This window comes from Pelodiscus sinensis, chromosome 4, assembly GCF_049634645.1.
Source record: "Pelodiscus sinensis isolate JC-2024 chromosome 4, ASM4963464v1, whole genome shotgun sequence".
NCBI lineage: Eukaryota > Metazoa > Chordata > Testudines > Trionychidae > Pelodiscus > Pelodiscus sinensis.
In genome coordinates, this window is record NC_134714.1 from 122,606,189 (window position 1) to 122,627,699 (window position 21,511).

At 45.4% G+C, this 21,511-nt stretch overlaps 1 protein-coding gene across 1 annotated transcript in view; it reads right to left on the reverse strand.

The window, feature by feature from the left end:
- Positions 1-21,511, reverse strand: part of LOC112547202 (solute carrier family 9 member C1) — a 384,930-nt gene that overhangs the window by 15,245 nt on the left and 348,174 nt on the right. The window contains exon 23 of the mRNA XM_025188925.2: positions 5,486-5,623. Within this exon, the coding sequence (XP_025044710.1) occupies positions 5,486-5,623 (138 nt within the window). The remainder of the gene's footprint in view (positions 1-5,485; positions 5,624-21,511) is intronic.

Below are 21,511 nucleotides of genomic sequence, written 5' to 3' on the forward strand. Positions count from 1 at the left end.
GTAACCATTTTTCCTTCTTTCAGTGTTTGTTCCTACCAATTTCAGTTAGGTGACTTCCAAACCTTATGTAGATGATGGGATTATAATCTGGAAATGCAGATTGTAGTGCTGCTCATCTATGCATTCTCAGTGGCCTGATAAACTATGGCATAGTGCGAGGTAAATGTGTGAAGAGAGGACCATGTTGCCATCCTGCAGAACTTCATGAGAGGCACCTGAGCCCAGAATGCAGCAGATGAGGCATGTGCTCTTGTAAAGTAACCTGTGATGTTAAGTGGAATAATCTTGGCAAAGGAATAGCAGGTCCGAATACAAACAGTGATCCAAGAGGAGATGTGTTGCATGGAAACTGGGAGCCCTTTCATCCTTTCTGCAACCACCACAAACAAGTGTGTGGATCATCTATATAATTTGTGTAACAAATATAAAACTCTTTGCTCATTGGTCAAGCTGTAGCCAGAGGGAGGAGCTATCAGGAATGCCAGAGCTTTATAAACCCTTTGAGGAGGCGACCAGGGAGCTTGCTAACAGGAGGGAGTTTTGAGAGGGAGCGCTTAGAGGGCGCTAGTTACGTCTGACTTTCTTTAAAGGTAAAACTTTTATAAACTATATCCCAAACATTTAAATAAAAACCACGTGTATAATCAAATTTATTCATAGGAGAAAATGCAGACAGAAGCCCAGCAGCAGAGTGGGGGCTATCCTGTTTATTGTGTCGAGTGTAACATGTATGATTACCTGCCTTGTGGGTGAGTGGCATATGGGTGCACTCAGTGCAAGGAGCTCCTGACCCTCAGAGACTGAGTTTGGGCTTTGGAGGCCAGGGTGGCTAAACTGGAGGAGCTAACGGAGGCAGAGAGGTATGTTCATGAGGCTTTCCGCGACACTGTAGTACCGTCCCGCCTCCAGTCTCACAGACCCAGCCCTGTTAAGGAGGATGAAAGGCTCAGGGGAAGAGAGCATTCAATGGGAGCAGAGGGAAACCATCCCATAGTTGGGACCCTCCTTCCAAAGGATGTTATGGTATCCTCTCGCACTGCGGATACCTCTCTGCGGGAGGGAACGTCAGTTGTTAGGAAGAGGCAGGTGTTAGTAGTGGGTGACTTGATTGTTAGAAACATAGATAGTTGGGTTTGTGAAGTCTAAATAATAAGATGGGTGAACTAGAGTATCTCGTATTAAAGGAGATTGATATAATAGGCATCACAGAAACCTGGTAGAACGAGGACAATCAGTGGGACACAATCATACCGGGATATAAAATATATCAGAAGGGCAGAATAGGTCATGCGGGTGGAGGGGTGGCACTATATGTGAAAGATAATCTAGAATCAATGAAGTAAAAATCTTAAATGAATCATCATGTTCCATAGAATCACTATGGATGCTATAATAAGAATATAACTGTAGGGATCTATTATCGACAACCTGACCAGAACAGTGATAGTGAAGTTGAAATGCTAAGGGAGATTAGAGAGGCTATCAAAATAAAAAACTCAATAATGGGGGATTTCAATTACACTGCTCTACAGCCAAAATGTTTCTGAAATAAATGTAGTCAAACTTTACTAATTCTGGGTCACTGAGAACAAATATGATGCTTAAAATTGTTGATTGGCTCTAGTTTTCAAGATATGCTATTGGGTCAGTATATATGACCCTTGACTTGCGAATGGCGGAGGATAAGTGAGTTATAAAGGGAAGGGATCTCAATTTAAACCACAAATGACTAAAATACATCTTTGACTGGATCTATGAATAAATCTATTACTGGGTTTGGACAGTATTTGCTTTTTAGGCAAAACAATGAATGATGCGATCTGAAGCTGGTATTGCGTCATACATGATATGAATTGCATCATGTTATTCCTAGAAGTCATGGCTGTTTTGCTGCATAATGTCAATGTTTTGCCATCAATTCCAGTTGGTCATGCAGTCCATATGAAGGAAACCTATGACAACATGAAACAACTTTTGAGGTGCATAAACTATGACCAACATCAGTGGCAGGTTTGTGGCGATTTGAAGGTTGTTGGTTTCTTGCTTGGTCTGCAGACTGGATACACAGACTGTTTTCTCTGCGAATGGGATAGTCGTGCAAGAGATTCCCACTACATCAAGATAGATTGTTCACTCCGACAGTCATTGGAGCCTGGGAGGAAAAGTGTTCAGCATCCACCACTTGTTGAATCAAGGAAGATTTTGTTACCACCCTTACACATCAAGCTGGGTCTGATGAAGAACTTTGCCAAGGCCATGGACAAAACGCAAGCAGCTTTCAAGTACCTCCGTGGAAAATTTTCAAGGTTAAGCGAATCTAAGATAAAGGAAGGTGTCTTTGTTGGTCCTCTCATTCGTGAACTTCTTCGAGATGATGCATTTGACCATGCACTGCGTGGCAAGGAAAAGACGGCATGGAAAGCTTTCCAGTTAGTGGCAATACATTTTCTCGGAAACAACAAGGCAGACAACTACAGGTTCTTGGTGTGAAGCCTAGGACTATAAAAGAGTTTAAAAAAGAGCTAGATAAATACATAGAGGTTAGGTCCATAAAAGGCTATTAGTCAGGGGGTAAGGAATGGTGCCATGGCCTCTGTTTGTCAAAGGCTGGAGAAGGATGGCAGGAGACAAATTGCTTGATCATTGTCTTTGGTCCACCCTCTTTGGAGCACCTGGTTACTGGCCACTGTCGGCAGACAGGATACTGGGCTAGATGGACCTTTGGTCTGACCCAGTATGGCCATTCTTATGTTCATATAAGTGCCTGTCTGACGTCCAGGATACATAGGCTTTGTTCACAGGGGATAAGGTGAGGTTTTTGAGTGGAAAACTGGTAAAAAGATGTTCTGTTTTGCGTGAAAGTGAGAACCCATTTTGGGCTTAGTTATGGAAACTCCAAGCCGTACGGTGGAGGGACTGTAGGTCTGGATCAGTGTTTCTCAACTTTTTTTTATAAAGTACCCCTTTGTTTAAAAAAAAATGAAGTACCCCAGTACCTAAAATTTTCAACACGCTAAATTTTTTTCTACCATTGCAACACGTTTGTTTAACAACTTAATCGTAACTGGTTGGTTGGAAAAAAATGCTTATAAGCAATAAACTTGCCATCGTACTTATGATTGTGTGGAAAGGATAAATAAAAAAAAATAGATGAACATAAAATAAGTCCAATTTTTTTATTCATACATATACATACATATGTATATAGTTTTATACAAACAGCAATGAACAATGATCAATAAAATTACAAGAAAACTCATAATTAATGTAATGCAAAATTTGAGCTTGTTTGGATCAAATCAAATTTTCAAACCTAGATTTCAAACTGCCAAGGGCCACAATTAAATCATTTTCTGAAGACATACGATTTTCTTAATTTAGTTTTTAATTCAGTCATAGCCGAAAAACTTGCCTCACATAAATAGGTTGATGCGAATGGTAGGAGTTCTGAGAGAGCCACGTTACTCAGTTGTTTATATTCACCTTTCATTTTCTGCCAGAATATGGGAATGTCGCTAAGTCCCATGTCTTGAATCTTTAGTATATGAGTAACAGAAAGCTCCAAAAAGTTGCTCCTTCATTTTTTCTGAAATCCCTGCTTTCTCAATAGCATTGTCATTAAACGGATTCAAAATCCAAAGCTTCTGCCTATGTTCAGCTTCATCAAAGCTCAGAAAATATTGTTAAAAAATTACTTCCAAATTTGTTAAATGTTCCTTTATTGATGTTTTGACATGTTCATCTAAAATAATTTCATTTTCCACACAAAATTCCGAAAGATATTGAAATAACATAAAATTTCAAGATAAAGCATTATTTTTCCAGAATGCTAATTTTTTCTTGAATGCTTGTATTTTATCTTGCAAGATTAAGATATTTGTATTAAAACCTTGTAACTGTAGGTTCAAGTTATTGATTTTATCAAATATGTCAGAAAGGTAGGCTAATCTGTAAATCCGTAATTCGTCTTGAATATTTTATACTAACTCGGATCTGTTTTCTGTGAGAAAAACTGAAACTTCAGCCTTTAGCTCAAATAGACGGTTGAAAAATCTTCCATATGACAACCATCGAATATTGGAATGAAGTAATAAAGTAAAATGTTCAGGCCCCATATCACAGCACAGCCACTGAAAAACGTGAATTTAGAGCCAGTGAATTTATGAGGTTAACTGTCTTCACTGCAATTTCTAGCACAGTTTAAATCTTTATTCAACTGTTTTGAAGCCAATGCTTCTCTGTGAATAGATACAACGAGTCTACTTTATTGAAGTGTTTATAGTTTTTAATCGAGCAATAGGACCATTTTGTCGACCTACCATTGCTGCTGCTCCGTCTATACACACAGATATGCACCACTCCCATGATAATCCATGTTTCAAAATCTATTCATTTAAGTTAAAAATTTCTTCCCCGTTATTTTAATGTTGAATTCTTTACAGCAGTATATTTGCTCACTTATTCCTTTTTCATCTTCATCGTCAATGTATCTGACAAACACCATTAATTGTGTGCAGTTGGAAATATCTGTTGATTCATCAAGTTGTAAAGTGAACTGTTTCTTCTGAATAATTTTTTCAGTAATTTGTTTTATGTCTTCTGCCACCTTGTCAATTCTTCTTCTTATTGTATTGTTCGAGTGTGGGATATTTTAAATTTTAACGACTTCTTTTTCACTAAACATAATTTCAGCTATTCTGTTAGAAGCTGGATTAACAAGCTTCTCAGCAATGGTATGTGGTTTCTTTGTTTTTGCTATCATTTCTGCCCATATGGGGCATCAGCTGGCTAGCCCCTGTCCTGCCGTCCACTCCTGGGACCCAGGCAGGGGGCGCGATCCAGCCTCTGCTCTGCCGTCTCCCACCATCACGCATTAAGGAGCAAGTGGCCCTCCAACGCCAGGCTCGCCGCATGGGGCTGTGCGCTCCCATCCCAGCCCAGTGCCACCCTACCATGGCGCTCGGGGGCAACTGTCCCTCCCTGACCTTCCTGGCAAGGACACTGCTGCAGAGCCAGGCACCCCCAGCCCTCCCCAACCTAATGCCTGGGACTCACCAGAGCTGTCACCACCGCTGCAGCCACGCGCTTCTCCCTCCAGGCACTGGGGCATCTGCGCAGAGCGGCTGCTAATACTTCCTGCCTTGAACATTCAATTTCACAGGCATGTATGTTCCCATACCCCCCCCCGCCCCCAGATTTCTCTCGCATACCCCCTAAGAGTATGCATACCACAAGTTGAGAAACATGGCTTCAGATAACCCCAAGAAATGTCATGCTGGCTCTCTTTGTATGAATTCCTGGACAATAGGATAATACTCCACTTGATCTAGTCATACTGCTACTATGGTGGCTGAGCTCCCTTTCTGTGCAAAAGGCAGGGAGGCTACTATGCAGAACTTCCTTTCAGCAGAGTGCCCTGTGTAGCAGAATCAGACTTCAAATTAATATATATTTGTCATTATTACTGCAACAGTAGATTATTTACCTGATAAGCAAGGTTTTCCTTGAAAGTTTTGAAAGTGATATCCAGAGCAAGTTTTAACCATATTTTGTATTCCAACGATGGGCATTCCAAAAACTTATCAAAAGCTTCAAATAAATCATCCATAGAAATAAAACATGTCTGAAATACAATGGCAATAAAATTAATTAATACAACAGCATATCTCTTTCCTTCCACTTACTAAATGATTGAACAAAGAAATCCTATTTTTAATTAGTCAAATCAATTATTCACATTACACTTTAAGGCACGTTCCTAGTGACTTGAATATGTCTTTTAAAGCACCTAGTATACCAATAGTGCTATAAAACTAATTAATACTAATTTACATAATTATAAGTTAACACAATTGTGTATATTAATATGTTAATGCAACCCATTTGAAGGAAAACAATACTTATAATTATTTTATAAAGGCCATGCAGCAATGGATTCCTTATAAATGCATAATATTAACTGAAAGGGGGGGGTGTCTTTTTTTTAGATAAGAACTCTAAGACCGTTCTTGGTCTACTTTGATGGATGATAGCAAGAAATTTCAGCAAAAAAGTGACACCACACCATTTATATTATGATTAGTGTAAGCGAGGTCGGGTAAGCTCTACCCTGACATCTGGTGGTGAACTGTGGCGAGTGGTATAAAGAGGCTTCAGGGGCTGATCCCAATTTGCATAGACACACCCACCCTGTCTAGTATGTGCTCACAGCAGCCCAAATGGTCACTTTGGCCACTGTGGGATCCCCAGTTTCTCTGTTATTGAGGCAGGGGGATGAAAGTGTTGTTACCCTGATTATGCGAATCAAGGACCATGGAATGGTGGAACTGTTTATGACAGAGGGATTTGCCATAAACTAAGTAGCACTCGCTATACAAGGGGCATGAGTTCCAAACCCAATCAAATTGAGAGATGCTGTGGACAGGTTCTTGTACCTGGTGGGGCCCTGTTTGAGGGCCTAAATTGCACCTCCTCCTCTCTCCATTGTGAGTTAATTTGGATTCCATTAGGAGTCTAGTTGGGAGCTGTAGAGTTGATTTCTCTGTGGGCCAGTGGAGCACTAGCACTGAGGCTCCTCTATTATGAGCTGACCTCGCTGAAGAGCTGAAATCACTGTTTGCTGTGGGGAGCCTGGCGCTATGCTGCGGAAGAGCTGAAATCAGTGTTTGCTGTGGGGAGCCTGGCGCTATACTGCAGAAGAGCTGAAATCACTGTTGCTGTGGGGAGTCTGGCGCTATGCTGCTGAGCTACTAGCAGAGCAGCTTGCAGGGACAACCAGCAAGTGCAGGCGGACAGCAGAGCGGTTTACGGGGACGACCGGTGGGTGCAGGTGGACAGCAGAGTGGCTGGTGGGGACGACCTGCGGCTGGTAGGAGCGGCAGCAGACAGCCACTGGAGCAGCTGCAGGAGCAACCAGCTGGCGGCTAGGGGCGTGGACCAAGATGGCTGGTGGAGCCGGACAGTTCGTGGGACAGCTGAGGCAGCTCACTGGACAACAGGTGGAGTGTGGCAGAGTGACTCGCATTGACAGCAGTGGCAGAACCCTACGGAGAGGCGGAGCCATCGGCGGACGACGTAAGGTATATCAATCTCCGCCCCTACAGGTTGGGATGGTAAAACCCTGCTGGGTGAACTTTTGAACCCTAGGGCGGCACTGACCTGGGGCAGAGACTTTTGTGGTGTTGGACTTTGGGACTTTGGGGGATTCGTGGCTGGGGGGAGGGCCTTTGCTCATGTTTGGTCTATGAATCCAAGTTGTGGTGTTTTCCCAAGTTAATGCTGATTATATATTATAATAACCTCATGTTATTAAAGGTTTGCTGCTATACTGAGGCTCTGTGCTTGCGAGAAGGGAAGAATTGCCTCTTTGAGGCACCCAGAGGTGTATGTAAGATTTCACAGGTCACTGGGTGGGGGCTCGAGCCGGTGTTGTATTACCTTGTTGGGAGGAGACCCCTAGATACTGAACCCGGCCCTTGCTGCTATTAACTCGGCCTGGCAGAAGGGTTACATTAGCAATATATGAGGTCAGAAATGTTCTTGACCACTTAGGTTTCAAAGGCCTTCTAATGTTAAACTGAATGTCTTCGTGAAATTTAAAGAGATAGCTACCCGCTTGTGTTTGTGTAATGCCTGGAACAATTGTACCTTGGTGACTAGAAAGGCTGGCTAAGAAATTCCACAACACTGATCAAATGAGACTGGGACTCCTTTTCCATGGCTGATCATTTCCAAGGATTCAGCCATCCTGACAGAGTATTTGGTAAATTATAAACATATTAGTAGTCATAAACCTGGCCTTATAAGAACAAAGAGGCTACCTCAGAGGTATTACAGGCTTCAGAAGCTATTTCTTTCACTTGAGCAATCACAATAAAAATAGCCTTTCTCTGACATAACCTTCAGATCAGAAAATGGAAGTGTAGTGGCGCTGTTAGTATATATTCAATCATAGCCCTGGTCTACACTAGGGAGTTATTTCAAAATAACTCTCTTTATTATATAGTGCCCATGCAATGGATAATATAGGAATTAGGAAATCATAACAATGTAGTCTACCCTAGCAGTTACCTCAAAAGTAGATTTCATATCATCAATCCATCTTGAGGAGGCATACTTTGAATATACAACTACAGGTTGAACGTCCCAAAAATAGGGCACTCTGATTGGGCAAAATTTGTGCTCCGGCAACAATGTTCTTGTTGGACAACAGATGTTATTGGACTGAAGAGCCCTGGAGGTCAGGATTGGGAGCCCTGGCTGGGCTAGCAGCTGTTAGGGAGCCCCAGCCTGGTGAGTTCCAGCCTGGCCCAGCAGAGTAGCCAGTCGTGGTTGGGGGGGATCGGCCTAGTGAGTCCTGGTGGTGGGCGAGGAGGCCTGGCCTTGGGGTATAGCTATGAAAGTGTCTATTAGTGCAAATGATCTAGCTGGCAGCTGCAGATAATAAATATAACTGCTCAGCAAACAAACTACCTGAAATCAAAAAAGTTCAGATTGTGATCCTCCAGAAAGGTGAAAAAAGGAGTCAAACCTAAAAATAAGAGAAACTTAAAAAATAACAAATAGTCTAGCAGCACCTTAAAGACTAACAAAACATGTAGGTGGTATTGTGAGCTTTTGTGGGTATGAAAGCTCACGATCCCATCTACATGTTTTGTTAGTCTTTAAGGTGCTGCTAGACTATTTGTTATTTTTTAAGTTTTTCCAGTTACAGATTAACTTGGCTACTCCTCTGAAGCTTTTAAAAATAAGAGGTTAACCCTAAGTAGGAAAGAAATTGTGTATGTACAGTACTAAAATCTGAAAACAGATACAAAAAGGGTGTTTGTCTTATTGCTAGCATTGTTGTATATTGTGTTAAACAATAGTTCATTAGGCAGAAAAGGATTAACAAGCATTTTGACTGTATTTACAGAAACCAGTGCCTCCAGACAAAGAGGCAGAAGGAATCTCAGAGAGCGAGGCTTGCTGTATTGCTTGGAAAATGTTAACTAATGTAGCTCAAAGCTAGCAATGTGGAGCACCCATGCAAGAGATCGCATGTATTTTTGTATTTAGATGACATCCTATCTGGAGAAACTGAGGCACGAGTGAAGGAGCTGAAAGAAAAAGTTTTAGCTCTTATTCAAGAAATGGGATTCAAAGCCTAGAAAAGGCACAACTGGTAGAGCCTCAAGTTACATATCTAGATACTGTAATAGGGAAAGAAGGAAGACAAGTGGATCAGCGAAAGACTAAAGGAACTTCCAGGGATCCATATGAGACACCACTCAATCACCACAATTTCAATTTAAAGACAATGCAACTCCAGGGTAAAGGTTGGCTTTATCTGTACCTAAAGGTTTTACCTGTTCAGGTAATTAGAGGAATTATGGGAAAGAATACAGTTCTACCCATGTACCAAGATTTTAAAATGGTTCCCCTCCCCTCCCTTTTCCCCTATTTATTTTGGGTCTGCACATGCTAAACTCAAAACTCTGGTCATCTGAAGAAGTGGGCTGTGCTTATGAAAGCTCATGATACCATCTGCATGTTTTGTTAGTCTATAAAGTGCTACCATACCATTTGTTGTTTTTTAAGTTTTTACTGTCAATCAGTCATGGGTGACCTATTATAATCCAGTAATCCTCGTGAAATGGTGTAAAAACACAAGCTGAATTTTAAAACTAGGAAAGACTAGTAGGTAAGCCTGGGAAAGTGAAATGGAACTTAAGGTTCATTTTACAAATATTACAGAAATACAAAATCACAGGAAAGTAAGAGTTAAAATGGAAGGTTCCTTTGAGGACACTATCTAAACTACCTTAGCACCAGGATGCTCTGAAATACAGAGTCTTAGCTTCGCATCCCTTGAATATGAAATGTATTGGGTAATATATGGAAATATTACAGTATTGGCACATCTTTTGCAATAATGAAAAAGGTCATTGTTCAATACATTTAAATATGAATGGATACAATTTGTCTCTAGTATGGTTCAGCCTGATTTATTAACAGGAGAGATCATTATTAAAATTGCTCACCAACAGTCTGTGGAGACAGAAACATGGAAAGTAAACCCACTCCAAAAATTGACAATAGGATCTTTTTGGTTACCCTGGTTTATAGGTCAGTGGGCTGGAAAAGAGCAGAAATTATTGGAAACTCGAGGGTATAAGGATTGGAGCCCTCAGAAATGGGTATGTTTATCCCTGCCTATCATCACAGAACCGTATAGTATGGACACATCCTTGGGAACATGTGTTTGGAACAAATGTAACATGCGTTTTTGCATAATGAACAATGTGCATGTGTTACATCCTGGGAAGATGTATTTTGGGACAATGAAAGTATTAGCCAGTCATCAGTGAATAAATATAAATGTAATGCCAGCATGTTATATACCAGGCATGTCCAAAGTCCGGCCCGCGGGCCAATTGCGGCCCATGTTCTGGTTTAATACGGCCCCACAGGTAATTTGGCAATATCTATCTTTTATGGCCCCCAACGAATCCATATGTATTGAGATGAATACATTGTAAAATCTCAGTTAATGTCAGTTGGTCTAAATCAGTTATAAATATATTTGGACACAACATATATACTTGGTGTTATGTTCCTGTTCATATTTTTTGAACTTAAAAGTTGACAGACAACCTTTATTACCAATAATATGTAATGTACTTTACAATGTTCCTGACATATATTTCAGCTTCCTGGATTTTTTTTTCATCTGGCCTTCAGATATGAAAGGCAGAGTGATTTAACACCTGTTTAGATTTGTCATCCATGTGACGAAATGAAAAGTATGCCGTTTGCAATAAACTTTGCATAAAATAGTTAATTTGCATTTAATTTTAATGGTTCAAAGAAAGTCAGGCAAAATGGTCGGCCCTCACGCATGTTCACTTCATCAAATCTGGCCCTCTTTGAAAAAAGTTTGGACACCCCTGTTATATACTAGCAATCACACTATTTACCAAAGGTTAAGAAGGCACAAATGACAATAACAACTACTTTGGTAAACTTCTTTGTTGTTCTTGGCCTAGGCTGACATGATTTAATTGATCACTTACTAACAGAAACAAAGATGACCTGGTTTTTCGAGCAGACACAGAAGAATGTAGGGAAATGTGTCATTCAAATATTACATGCTGATGGAGATATGTTAAAAATTGCTAAGTCTGAAAAAGAAATGACAGCCTATCAATGGTATAACATTTTTACAGGCTGCTCCCCTACTTTTAAGAGCATACTGTTTATTTTGTTTCACCCATTGTTAATTATCTTGATATTGTTATGTATCTGTGTGAAGGGAATGTGCTGTATGTCTTACAGGATAAAAAGGGTGTACGTTAAATTACAACCACAAGCCCAGATTGCTTCTAAGTATATTGCTCTGAGACGATTGTATAAATTGTAACCCACTCAAGAATTGTTCTTGAAGGGTCAAAAGGGGGGATAATGTACCCATGTAGCTAAAATGTAGCTTTATGCAAAGTAATGTGGCTCAGTGTACTTTCCTAGCCACCCTTTCTGAAGAAGAAAGGACCTTACCCTTACCATAGGTAAAGGTGCACCAGCCAGAATATTGTGCCTAAAGCTGATTCCAAGGCAGGACATAGAGTCTTATTTTGTTTTAAGTTTTAAAATTAGTATTGTGAAATAAATAAAAGGGTATGGTGATTTTTTTAAATTGTAAGTTGATGTTCTTATTCAAATGTGCACATTGCTTCTCTGTAACAAAGGTTGCTTCTCTGTAATAAAGAAATCAACCTTGTTATGTGTGAGAGAGTGAGGAATGTGTGAGAGATAAGTGCAAAGGCCACTAGACCTAATGTTCTAGGAAGAAGCTGAGAACAGACATAAAGATGCCACAGATAGCTGTATATCCCAATCGAGATGTAAGCAGTGGGCAAATCAATGGCTCTGAAAGAAGGCAAGCATCTATCAATTGGAACAAAATATTTATGATTGAAACCAGCGTTGGACAGCAGAACAAAGATAAGGAGCAAGAGAAACAACCATCTGTCAGAAAAACAGTATGTCAGATAAACATCTGTCAGAAAAAATAGCAAGATCTTGAAAAACTTACTGATCCCAATGAAGGAGGACTATTATAAAATGAGAACTATTTTTCCTTAAGAGCGGGGACATCCTGCCAAAGACTGGAGCATTGGCCTGGACCCACTCCTCCATCCATGATCAACCTGGTTGGCCACAGACCATAGACTTATAAATATAACACCAATTTGTAGGACAATGTGGCTATGTCTACACTGGCATGATTTTCCGGAAAAGTTTTCTGTTAAAAGCATTTTCAGAAAAGCACGTCTACATTGGCAGGATGCTTTTCCGCAAAAGCACTTTTTGCGGAAAAGCATCCGTGGCCAATCTCGATGCGCTTGACCGCAAAAAAGCCCCAATTGCCATTTTCGCGATCGGGGCTTTTTTGCAGAAAACAGTACTGTGCTGTTTACACTGGCCCTTTTGTGCAAAAGTCTTTCAGAAAAAGACTTTTGCCCGAATGGGAGCAGCATAGTATTTCCGGAAAAGCACTGACGATCTTACATGAGATCGTCAATGCTTTTCTGGAAATTCAAGCAGCCAGTGTAGACCGCTGGCAAGTTTTTCCGCAAAAGCAGATGATTTTGCAGAAAAACTTGCCAGTCTAGACACAGCCTGTGTGTTTGTGTATATGTGTCTGGCTATGTAAGCATATGCTAATTCCTTTGCCATTGCATTCTCAATAAACACGGTGTATTGCCTTTTCCCCATATAAAGATCCTGTATGTTTCTTATAAGCATAACGGGCTGGTAGTGGACAGGGAGCCCCATCCCAGGGATCCACAGCCCCGGCCTGGAAGCTCTGGTGGCAGTAGGGCCAACAGTGGCCAGGGAGCCCTGGCCCTGTGAGCCTTGGCTTTAGCTGGGAACCATCAGTGTCAACAGAGCAGGTAGCGACTGGGAAGCTATAGCCCTGGGGGCCAGCACTAGGGCATGGAGCCCAGGCTCCAGTGACCTCTAGTTAGGCCAGTGCAGCAGTGGGGCCAGTGGCATGGCAGGGAGCCCCAGCCTGGGGAGCCCCACAGCTTGGAGAGGAGCCTGGGAGTAAGCTGGTGTCCAGCAGGGGAGCATTGGCCTCCCCTGGTGTGCAAATTCTCTAATTCAGGACTGCTCAGGTTCCGGGAGTGTTGGACCAGGGAGGTCCAACCTGTAGTATCTGTATACAAGAAACAGATTAATTTTGCCTATAATGAAGAGACAGTTACCTGTTCTGTAGTTGGTATTCTTTGAGATGTGTTGCTCATGTTCATTCAATATAGGTGTGCCTGCCACAAGCAATATCTGTAGGAGCTGGTGTCCCTAGCACCCTCTGGAGTGATGCACACATGCCATACTATATAAGGTGCCCCCTGGCTCCTCCCTCCTCATTCCTTCTTGCTAGAACTCCAACAGAGAGGAGGAGGGTGGGAGATTGAATGGACATAAGCAACACATCTCTTTAAGTGCTTGCTCATTTCCTTTCAACATAGGTGACTGTAAGCAGTGTCTGCCAAGTTGGGTAGGGGTTATGAGACTGCAGACTGCAGTACAGCTCTGCAACATGCATCATCATTATCCCTGGCCTGCTGCATGATGGCATACTGCATATGAATATATGCACCGACGACCATGTTGCTTGCTCAGCAAGCATCCTGGATCGGGGCATGTGCAAGGTAAGCACATGAGGAAGCCTCAGACCTGGTGGAGTGGGCTCTAATCAGCTCTGGCACCTGGGCACCTGCCAACTCAGAGCACATGTGGCTGCAGGAAGTGATCCACTTGGACAGTTGCTGGGAGGAAATCAGGGACCCTCTCCTACACTTTGCATAGCAATGAAAAGCTGCATGGATCTGCAAAAGGCACATGTCCTCTTCAAATAGAAGGCCAGTGCCCTGCACACATCCAGTGCTTAAAAGCACCTTTCCCCATTGATTGCATGAGGCTTGGGGTAGAAAACCGGTAGAAAAATGTCCTAGTCCATGTCAAAGGCGGAGACAACTTTAGGAAGGAAGGCTGGATGCAGCTGAACCTTATCCTCAAAGAACCTGATATGGTCAAGAGAGAATACAGAATGACATTGCATGGGTGGATGAAACATGGAAATGGCCACCAGGTGGATTCTAATGGTGGCCAAAGCAAGGCATTGCCATTTCAGGTGGAGCAGGTAGTCCAGGATTTCCTGAAGGGAAGCCTCTGCAGGGACGACCTGTCATTGCTGCGCTCATATGGAGAAATGAGTACATTTGGCAACATAAATGGACCGTTCAGGGCTTTTGACTCTCAAGGAGAACTTTCTGAACATTGCCTGAACACACCAGCTCCTGGTGGTTCAACCACAGATGAACCACACCAGCAGGTGGAGTAAGCTGATGTTTGGGTGGAGTAAACGTCCTGGAAGAGTAAGTCTGGTCTCAGTGACTGCTGCCTGGGCGCACAAGACATCAGGTTCATCAGTGTCCTGAACCAATGAGACGGCCTAGCCTCACCAGCAATGAGGATTATCTTTGCCTTGTCCCGCTTGACCTTCTGCAGGACCTGGTCGATGAGGGAAAACGGAGGGAAGGCATAGAGGAGACCCTCTGACCACCGGTACAGAAACACATCTGAAAGGGAACCCCATTTGAGATCAAACCAGGAGCACAATTGGCTACATTCTGCTCGTTGGGAAGAGGTCCACTGGGGAGAGCCCTGGTTGCAGAAGAGGAAGTCAGTCGCCTCGGGGTGGAGAGCCCACTCATGTTGAGAGCAGAGCTCCCTGCTGAGATGGTCTGCAATTGTGTTCCAAGCCCTTGGGAGATGACTGGCTTCTAGCATGATGCCGTGAAGGACGCAAAACTCCCAGAGCCTCATAGCTTCCTGCAGAGCTCTGGGGAGCAGGCCACACATTGCCTGTGTATGTAGTACATGGTAGCGGTGTTGTCTGTGAGGATGCACACCACTCTGCCCGTGAGGTGAAGCAGAACCATCCAGCACGTATTCCTGATCATCCTGAGGTCTTTTATATATATGCAGTGCAATCTCTCTTGAATGGACCACATGCCCTGAATGAAAAGGGTCCCCATGTGAGCCCCCAACTGCAATCCAAAGCGTCAGCTACTAGTTCTCTTGAGCGTGGTTGAGGATGGTATATCATTGCCATATGACCCAATATGACCTGGTCCAGGCTCATCCACCAGGCCAGGGCTGACAGAACTTAGGGTAGGACCACTACCTCCCTTTCCAGAGCGTGGTTTACTGTTACATACGCCCCCACAGTTGGAGGGGGTCTCATCCTGAGCCTGGCATGGGGCACTACGTATGCGCAAGAGGCCATATGCCCCAGAATCTGCAGACACATTCATGCTGTAGTTATGAGAGCATCCACGAGCTTCCGAATGAGGGCTCAAATCTCTGAGGGTACGTCTACACTACAACGTTAATTCGAACTAACTTAGTTCGAATTAGTTAATTCGAACTAAGCTAATTTGAACTAACGCATCTAGAACTAAAAACTAGTTTGAATTAGCGTTTTGCTAATTCGAACTAGTGTGTCCACATTAAGTGGACCCTGAAGCGGGGTTAAGGATGGCCGGAAGCAGTGCCGGCAGGGCATCAGAGGAGGACTTAGAGCGTGGAGATGCTGTCTCAGGCTAGCCGAGGGCTGTGCTTAAAGGGTCCCGACCCCCACCCCGGACAGACAGTTCTCAGGGGTGCCCCGCTTGCAAAGTGCTTGGAGTGCCCTGAGTGCCCACACTGGGCACATCACAGCACTCGGCCATCAGCCCGGCTGCACTTGCCGCAGGCTGCCATCTGGGGAGAGGGGGCAATTGGGGGGCTGCAGGAGAGCATCCACCCCCAGAAGCCCGCAGAGCCAGCCCAGTCCTCCCCATCGGGGGCTCGTGCCTCATTCCTCCCTCACCTCCTTCCACTTACCCTTCCCTAGCCCCTCTTCTTGATGTACAAAATAAAGATAACGTATCTTCCAAAATGGAATCTGTCTTTATTGAACAAAACTGGGGGAGACTGGGAAAAGGAGGTGGGAGAGGGGAAGAGAAAGGCTGGGAGAGGGGAGGGCAACTAAAATGATCAGGGGTTGGGAACAGGTCCCATATGAAGAGAGGCTAAAGAGACTGGGACTTTTCAGCTTAGAAAAGAGGAGACAGAGGGGGGACAGGATAGAGGTCTCTAAAAGCAGGAGTTGGGTGGAGAGAGTGCATACAGAAAAGTTCTTCATTAGTTCCCATAATAGAAGGACTAGAGGACACGAAAGGAAAGGAATGGGTAGCAGGCTTCAAACTAGTAACAGAAAGTTGTTCTTCACAAAGCAAAGAGTCAACCTGTGGAACTCCTTGCTGCAGGAGGCTGTGAAGGCTAGAACTGGAACAGAGTTTAAAGGGAAGTGAGATCAAGTCATGGAGGTTGGGTCCATGGAGTGGTATTAGCCAGGGGGTAGGAGTGGTTTCCCTGCCCAAGGTTTGTGGAAGGCTGGAGAGGGATGGCACGAGACAAATGGCTTGGTCACTGTCTTCGGTCCATCCCCTCCAGGGTCCGTAGGGTTGGCTGCTGTCGGCAGACAGGCTACTGGGCTAGATGGACCTTTGGTCTGACCCAGGACGGCCATTGTAAGCTCAGGGCTCAGGGTCGGGGATCTCAGTGGACCCCCTTGATTCTCTTGCACACCTGCTCCTGGGTGGCCAGGCTGGCAGCTCTCCTGCCCAAGCCGGCCACTTTCCTGTGCCTAGTGCGGAGATCGTGGACGAGGTCCACGATATCTGCACTAGCCCAGGCGGGTGCCTGCCTCTTGCGGTCCCAGGCAAGCTCCCGGGAGCCGCCAGCCTGGTCCCGGGAAGAGGGGGAGGGCTGGGGGGCATCGGGTGGAAGGCTCGATCCGTGCCAGGTGCAGGGTCTGCTGGCTGGGTGCTGGCAGGCTTGCACCTGGCACGGGCACCGTAGCCAGCCCGTGCCCCTTTAAGAGGTCCGGGGCCGGGAGGGGGGCAGTAGAGTTTCCCTGGTGTTGGCCAGAGTGGCCAGTAGACTGTCTGCCGACAGCGGCCAACACCAGCTACCCCAGAAGGGATGGACCAAAGACAATGACCAAGCGATTTGCTGTTAAGGTGGGTGTTCTTGCCTCTGGTAGTGGTACGTGGGTTGTGGGTACCTTGGTCTCTGGTATGGTTGGTACCTATATTGTCTGGTTTTTGTTGCAGGTTTTTGGATTCCCAGGGAATGGAGAATAGCTCTGGAATCTTTCATTGATTGAAGAATTTCATTGGTCTTCGTGGAGAAGAGCTTTTCACCTTCAAATGGCAAGTCTTCCTCTGCTGGCTGGAGTTGTTGAGGAAAGGCAGAGGAGTTGTACCATAAGGCTCGTCTCATAGTCACTGTTGTGGCTGTAATCCTTGTGGCTGTACCTTCTGCATCTAGAGCAGCCTGTAACGCTATGTGTGAAATTGTCTGTCCCTCAGAGACAATCGCTTTGAACCATGTTTACTTACTTTCAGGGAGATAGGCAATAAACTTGTTAAGTCTCATGTAATTGTTGTAGTTGTATTTGCTGAGCAATGTGGAATAGTTCACTACTCTCAGCTGGAGTGTGGCTGAGGCATACACCTTCTTGACAAATGAGTTCAAGTCTCTGATTCTCTTTCTCTGATGGCATTGAACAAGTATGTTGCTTATTTCTTTGTTGTGCTGCATCCACCACCAGGGAGCTGGGTGAGGGATATGCGAAGAGGAATTCAGAGCCCCTGGGGGGGGACAGTACTTTCGATCTGCCTTTTTACATGTGGGTGGAATCGAGGTAGGTGTTTGCCATAAAGTTTTTGCAGGTTGCAGTATAGCTGGGTTGATAGGTAGAGTGATCTTTGCCGATAGATTCGCTTGGAGGATGTTGGTGAGTTCATGGGGAGTGTCCTGAACTTCCTCCATGAGGATATTCAAGTCCTCTGCAACTCTCTTAAACGGATCTTGAAAAGAGGACACCTCCTCCATGTTGTTAGAGGATGGAGGTAGAATTGCCTCTTCCATAACTGAGAGTGATTTTGTGTGGACCAAAGATTCCGCCGTTGATATTGGGGAATATTGGTTTTCATTAGACTTTCTCCCAATAGTCCTGTGTGGAGATTGGGTCAAGGGCGAGAGTGACTTTGTCATATGTTTGGTTTTTACAGGTCTCTTTCTGTGTTGTTGTGGGTATTGATTCCACATTTGCCACGGTGTGGGGGAGGGATGGAAGGTGGCATCCAAAGGTAAGAAGCCCAGGCTACGTCTAGACTACAAGCCTCTTTTGAAAATGAGCATCTAGACTGCAACAAGTACTTTTGAAAAAGCAAGCCGCTTTTTGCCTATTTGCCAGTCTGGATGCTCTCTTTTGAAAAAGCACAGTTTGCATTACATAGAGCCTTTTTTCGAAAAAGCACTTTTGAAAAAAGGTGTTATTCCTCGTAAAACGAGGTTTTCTGCGGTCAAAAAAACTGCCATGTTCTTTCGATTTACTTTTGAAAGAACGTGGCAGCAGTCTAGATGCAGTGGAAGTTTTTTTGAAAAAAGGTATTTGAATGTCACTTTTTTTGGAAAAAACCCTGTAGTCTAGACACACCAGGGAGCCATTTGTGCTCTGAGAAGATCTGCAGCTGCAGCTGATATTACTGGCCCTTCTGTGTAAGGAGACAGCTGAGGTGAAAAGGCAGGTAAATCCTCTCCCTCTTCTCCTGAGAGGGGGGAGGGTGAGTCTGAGTCATCGGAGAGTAGAGAGTGAAGGTATTTGTTTTCACTCAAGATAGGAGTGTGAAGTCTAGAAGAGATCTCTGAATCTTTGTTCTTCCTGTAGTTAATGAGGTGAGTGTGTGCTACAGAAGCTGCGCTAGCTGAGAGAAGCCTGCCTGCTGGGCCCTGTCAGCAGAGCTCACACCATGAGGGGTTGCCCTTGGGAACGGAGGGGGAGGAGCACCCGGGGGCCAGCAGACCAGGGAGACGTAGAGCAAAGCTGCGGAGGACCCGGGCCGAACCGTGGTGCTTCCAGATCAGCGCCGCAGTCCGGCCCGGGTCCTCCGCGGCTTTGCTCAGCGTCTCCCTGGTCTACAGACCAGGGAGACGCTGAACAAAGCGGCGGAGCACCCGGCTGGACCCACGCCACTTCCAGATCAGCTGGAAGAGGTGCGGGTCCGGCCCCCGGGTACTCCGCCGCTTTGTTCAGCGTCTCCCTGGTCTGCAGACCAGAGAGACGCTGAACAGAACGGTGGAGCACCCGGCAGGACCCGCGCCACTTCCAGATCAGCTGGAAGCGGCGCGGGTCCGGCCCCGGGTGCTCCGCCGCTTTGTTCAGCATCTTCCTGGTCTGCAGATCAGGGAGACGCTGAACAAAGCGGCGGAGCACCCGGCTGGACCCGCGCTGCTTCCAGATCAGCTGGAAGCGGCGCGGGTCTGACCCCCGGGTGCTCCGCCGCTTTGTTCAGTGTCTCCCTGGTCTGCAGACCAGGGAGACGCTGAACAGAGCGGCGGAGCACCCGGCAGGACCCGCGCCGCTTCCAGCTGATCTGGAAGTGGCCGCGGGTCCGGCCCCAGTGCTCCGCCGCTTTGCTCCGCCAGCAGACCAGGGAGACGGGGAGCAGCTTTTCTCGCCCCGGAGAAGGCAGGCGGCGGGACCAGGTGTCCCGCTGCTCTAGTTCTCCGGGGCAAGAAATCCCCGTTCGTAACTGCGGATCCGACATAAGTCGGATCCGCGTAACTCGGGGACTGTCTGTACTCAGACTGTTCTTATCTGAGTGGTCTGACTTTTTTCCCCTCAGAATGCCTCTGTGGGGACTGCTGAGGTAGTGAGCTTGCCCTTCTCTTGGACGACTTAGGCTTGTACTTCTTTGATATGTTCATCTGTGCTGAGCCCAGGTCAGAGGCATGTCGCTTGCCCTTGTCCGACAGGAGCATTTTAAGCTGGAGCTCCCTGTCTTTGCACGTTCGCGATTTTAGCTTAGCGCAGTGTGGGCAGTCCTTCTGCTAGTGTGAGTACCCCAGGCACTTAACACATCTATCATGCCCATCAGAGGCACAGCATCATTGCAGAGTTCACAGCGTTTGAAGCTGGGTGAGCCCATGCTGGCATATGGCTTTGAAGGCAGTTTGAGACCGAAGTCACCTTCTTTTTTTCTTTTTTTTTAAACTAACACTAACAATAACAACACTAAAGCTACTAATAAGCCTAATACTATCTAACTATGAACAATTAGTTTGTAAGAAATTTTAGTAAGAGCACTGCAGAGTTCCGTCCAAAGCCAGGGACAATAGAAAGGAATTGAAGGGAGGTGAGAGGGGGGGTGCAAATGCATGATGGCACTAGGGGAAGCCTGTGTGCTTGGTGCGCCACACATGTGCAGCCACCTAATGCACTGCTATACAAAAACCTTTCCAGAGGTGCTGGGCTACTCAGTATCTAATGTGGAGCACCCCCAGGGATGCCTCTTGAAGAAGAACCATTGTGCCTGTTACTCAGAATGTCCTAAGATGGCATTGGTGGCGAAGTTGCCAGCACCGAGGGTTGTGCCGACTGCTGTGCTGAAGGGATGGAGGCTGCCTTCAAAACCACACAGCAGGAACAGATGCTTGTGACACGCAAGGTGAGGAGTGGGAGCGGCGATTGCTACAGTGCAGGGACTCCACCACTGATGGAGACCTCGGAGACTGGGAGTGCTTAGAGCATGGGAGCTATGGTGCCCCAAAGAACCACTCCTCGAGTTCAGGGAACAGTGTGGGAGAGACAAGCCACAGTGCTAGGATGGGGACTGGGAGAAATGGCTCAGTGCCAGCAAGCATCTATAGCATGGTGCTGTGGTGCAGTGAGTAGGGAGAGTTGCTATCTCTTTGATGCCTTTGGTATCAGGGGGTGCATGCCTGCATAGGTCTTCACACTGACTCTGGTGATGTGGGAGATCGCGCATCATGCCTCGGTCTCTCATGTGCAGACCTATGGGGACTTCGGAATGCTCTCCTCTTGGACACCCAAGGAGAGCATGATTGGACCATACTAGGAGATCAGGCTGAATGGTAGTTTACCCCTGTGCTTGGTCCCCATTGGTGTTGGGGGGTGGCTGTACTGGCATGGCACTTATGTCTTGCACAGCCTGGAAGGCCTATGGCATGGATGGGAAATGGACCTCCAACACCAATGTAAGTGTCCTAGATGCAGGCTCCGTGCCTTTTGGGTCTTCTCTGGCCTGTCCACTGTCTGGTTGCTCTTCTTCCCATTATCCTTATAAGGGGACTTGTCTCTGCCCGGCATCCTAACAGGCCTAGCCAGTGCCATTGGTGCCGAACAGTGATGCCGTTCCTCTGTAACCTTCCTCATATAGGAAGGACTACAAAATAAGCAACTCCAAAAGATCCCAAAAGCAACTCCAAAAGCTTCATATGATATGGAGATTATGATACCTTCCATTCTGTGGACAAGGTTTCACAGTGCCCTTTCTGAAACTTCCCCCTCTGAACTATCTATGCCAGCAATTTTCACAATCACTGC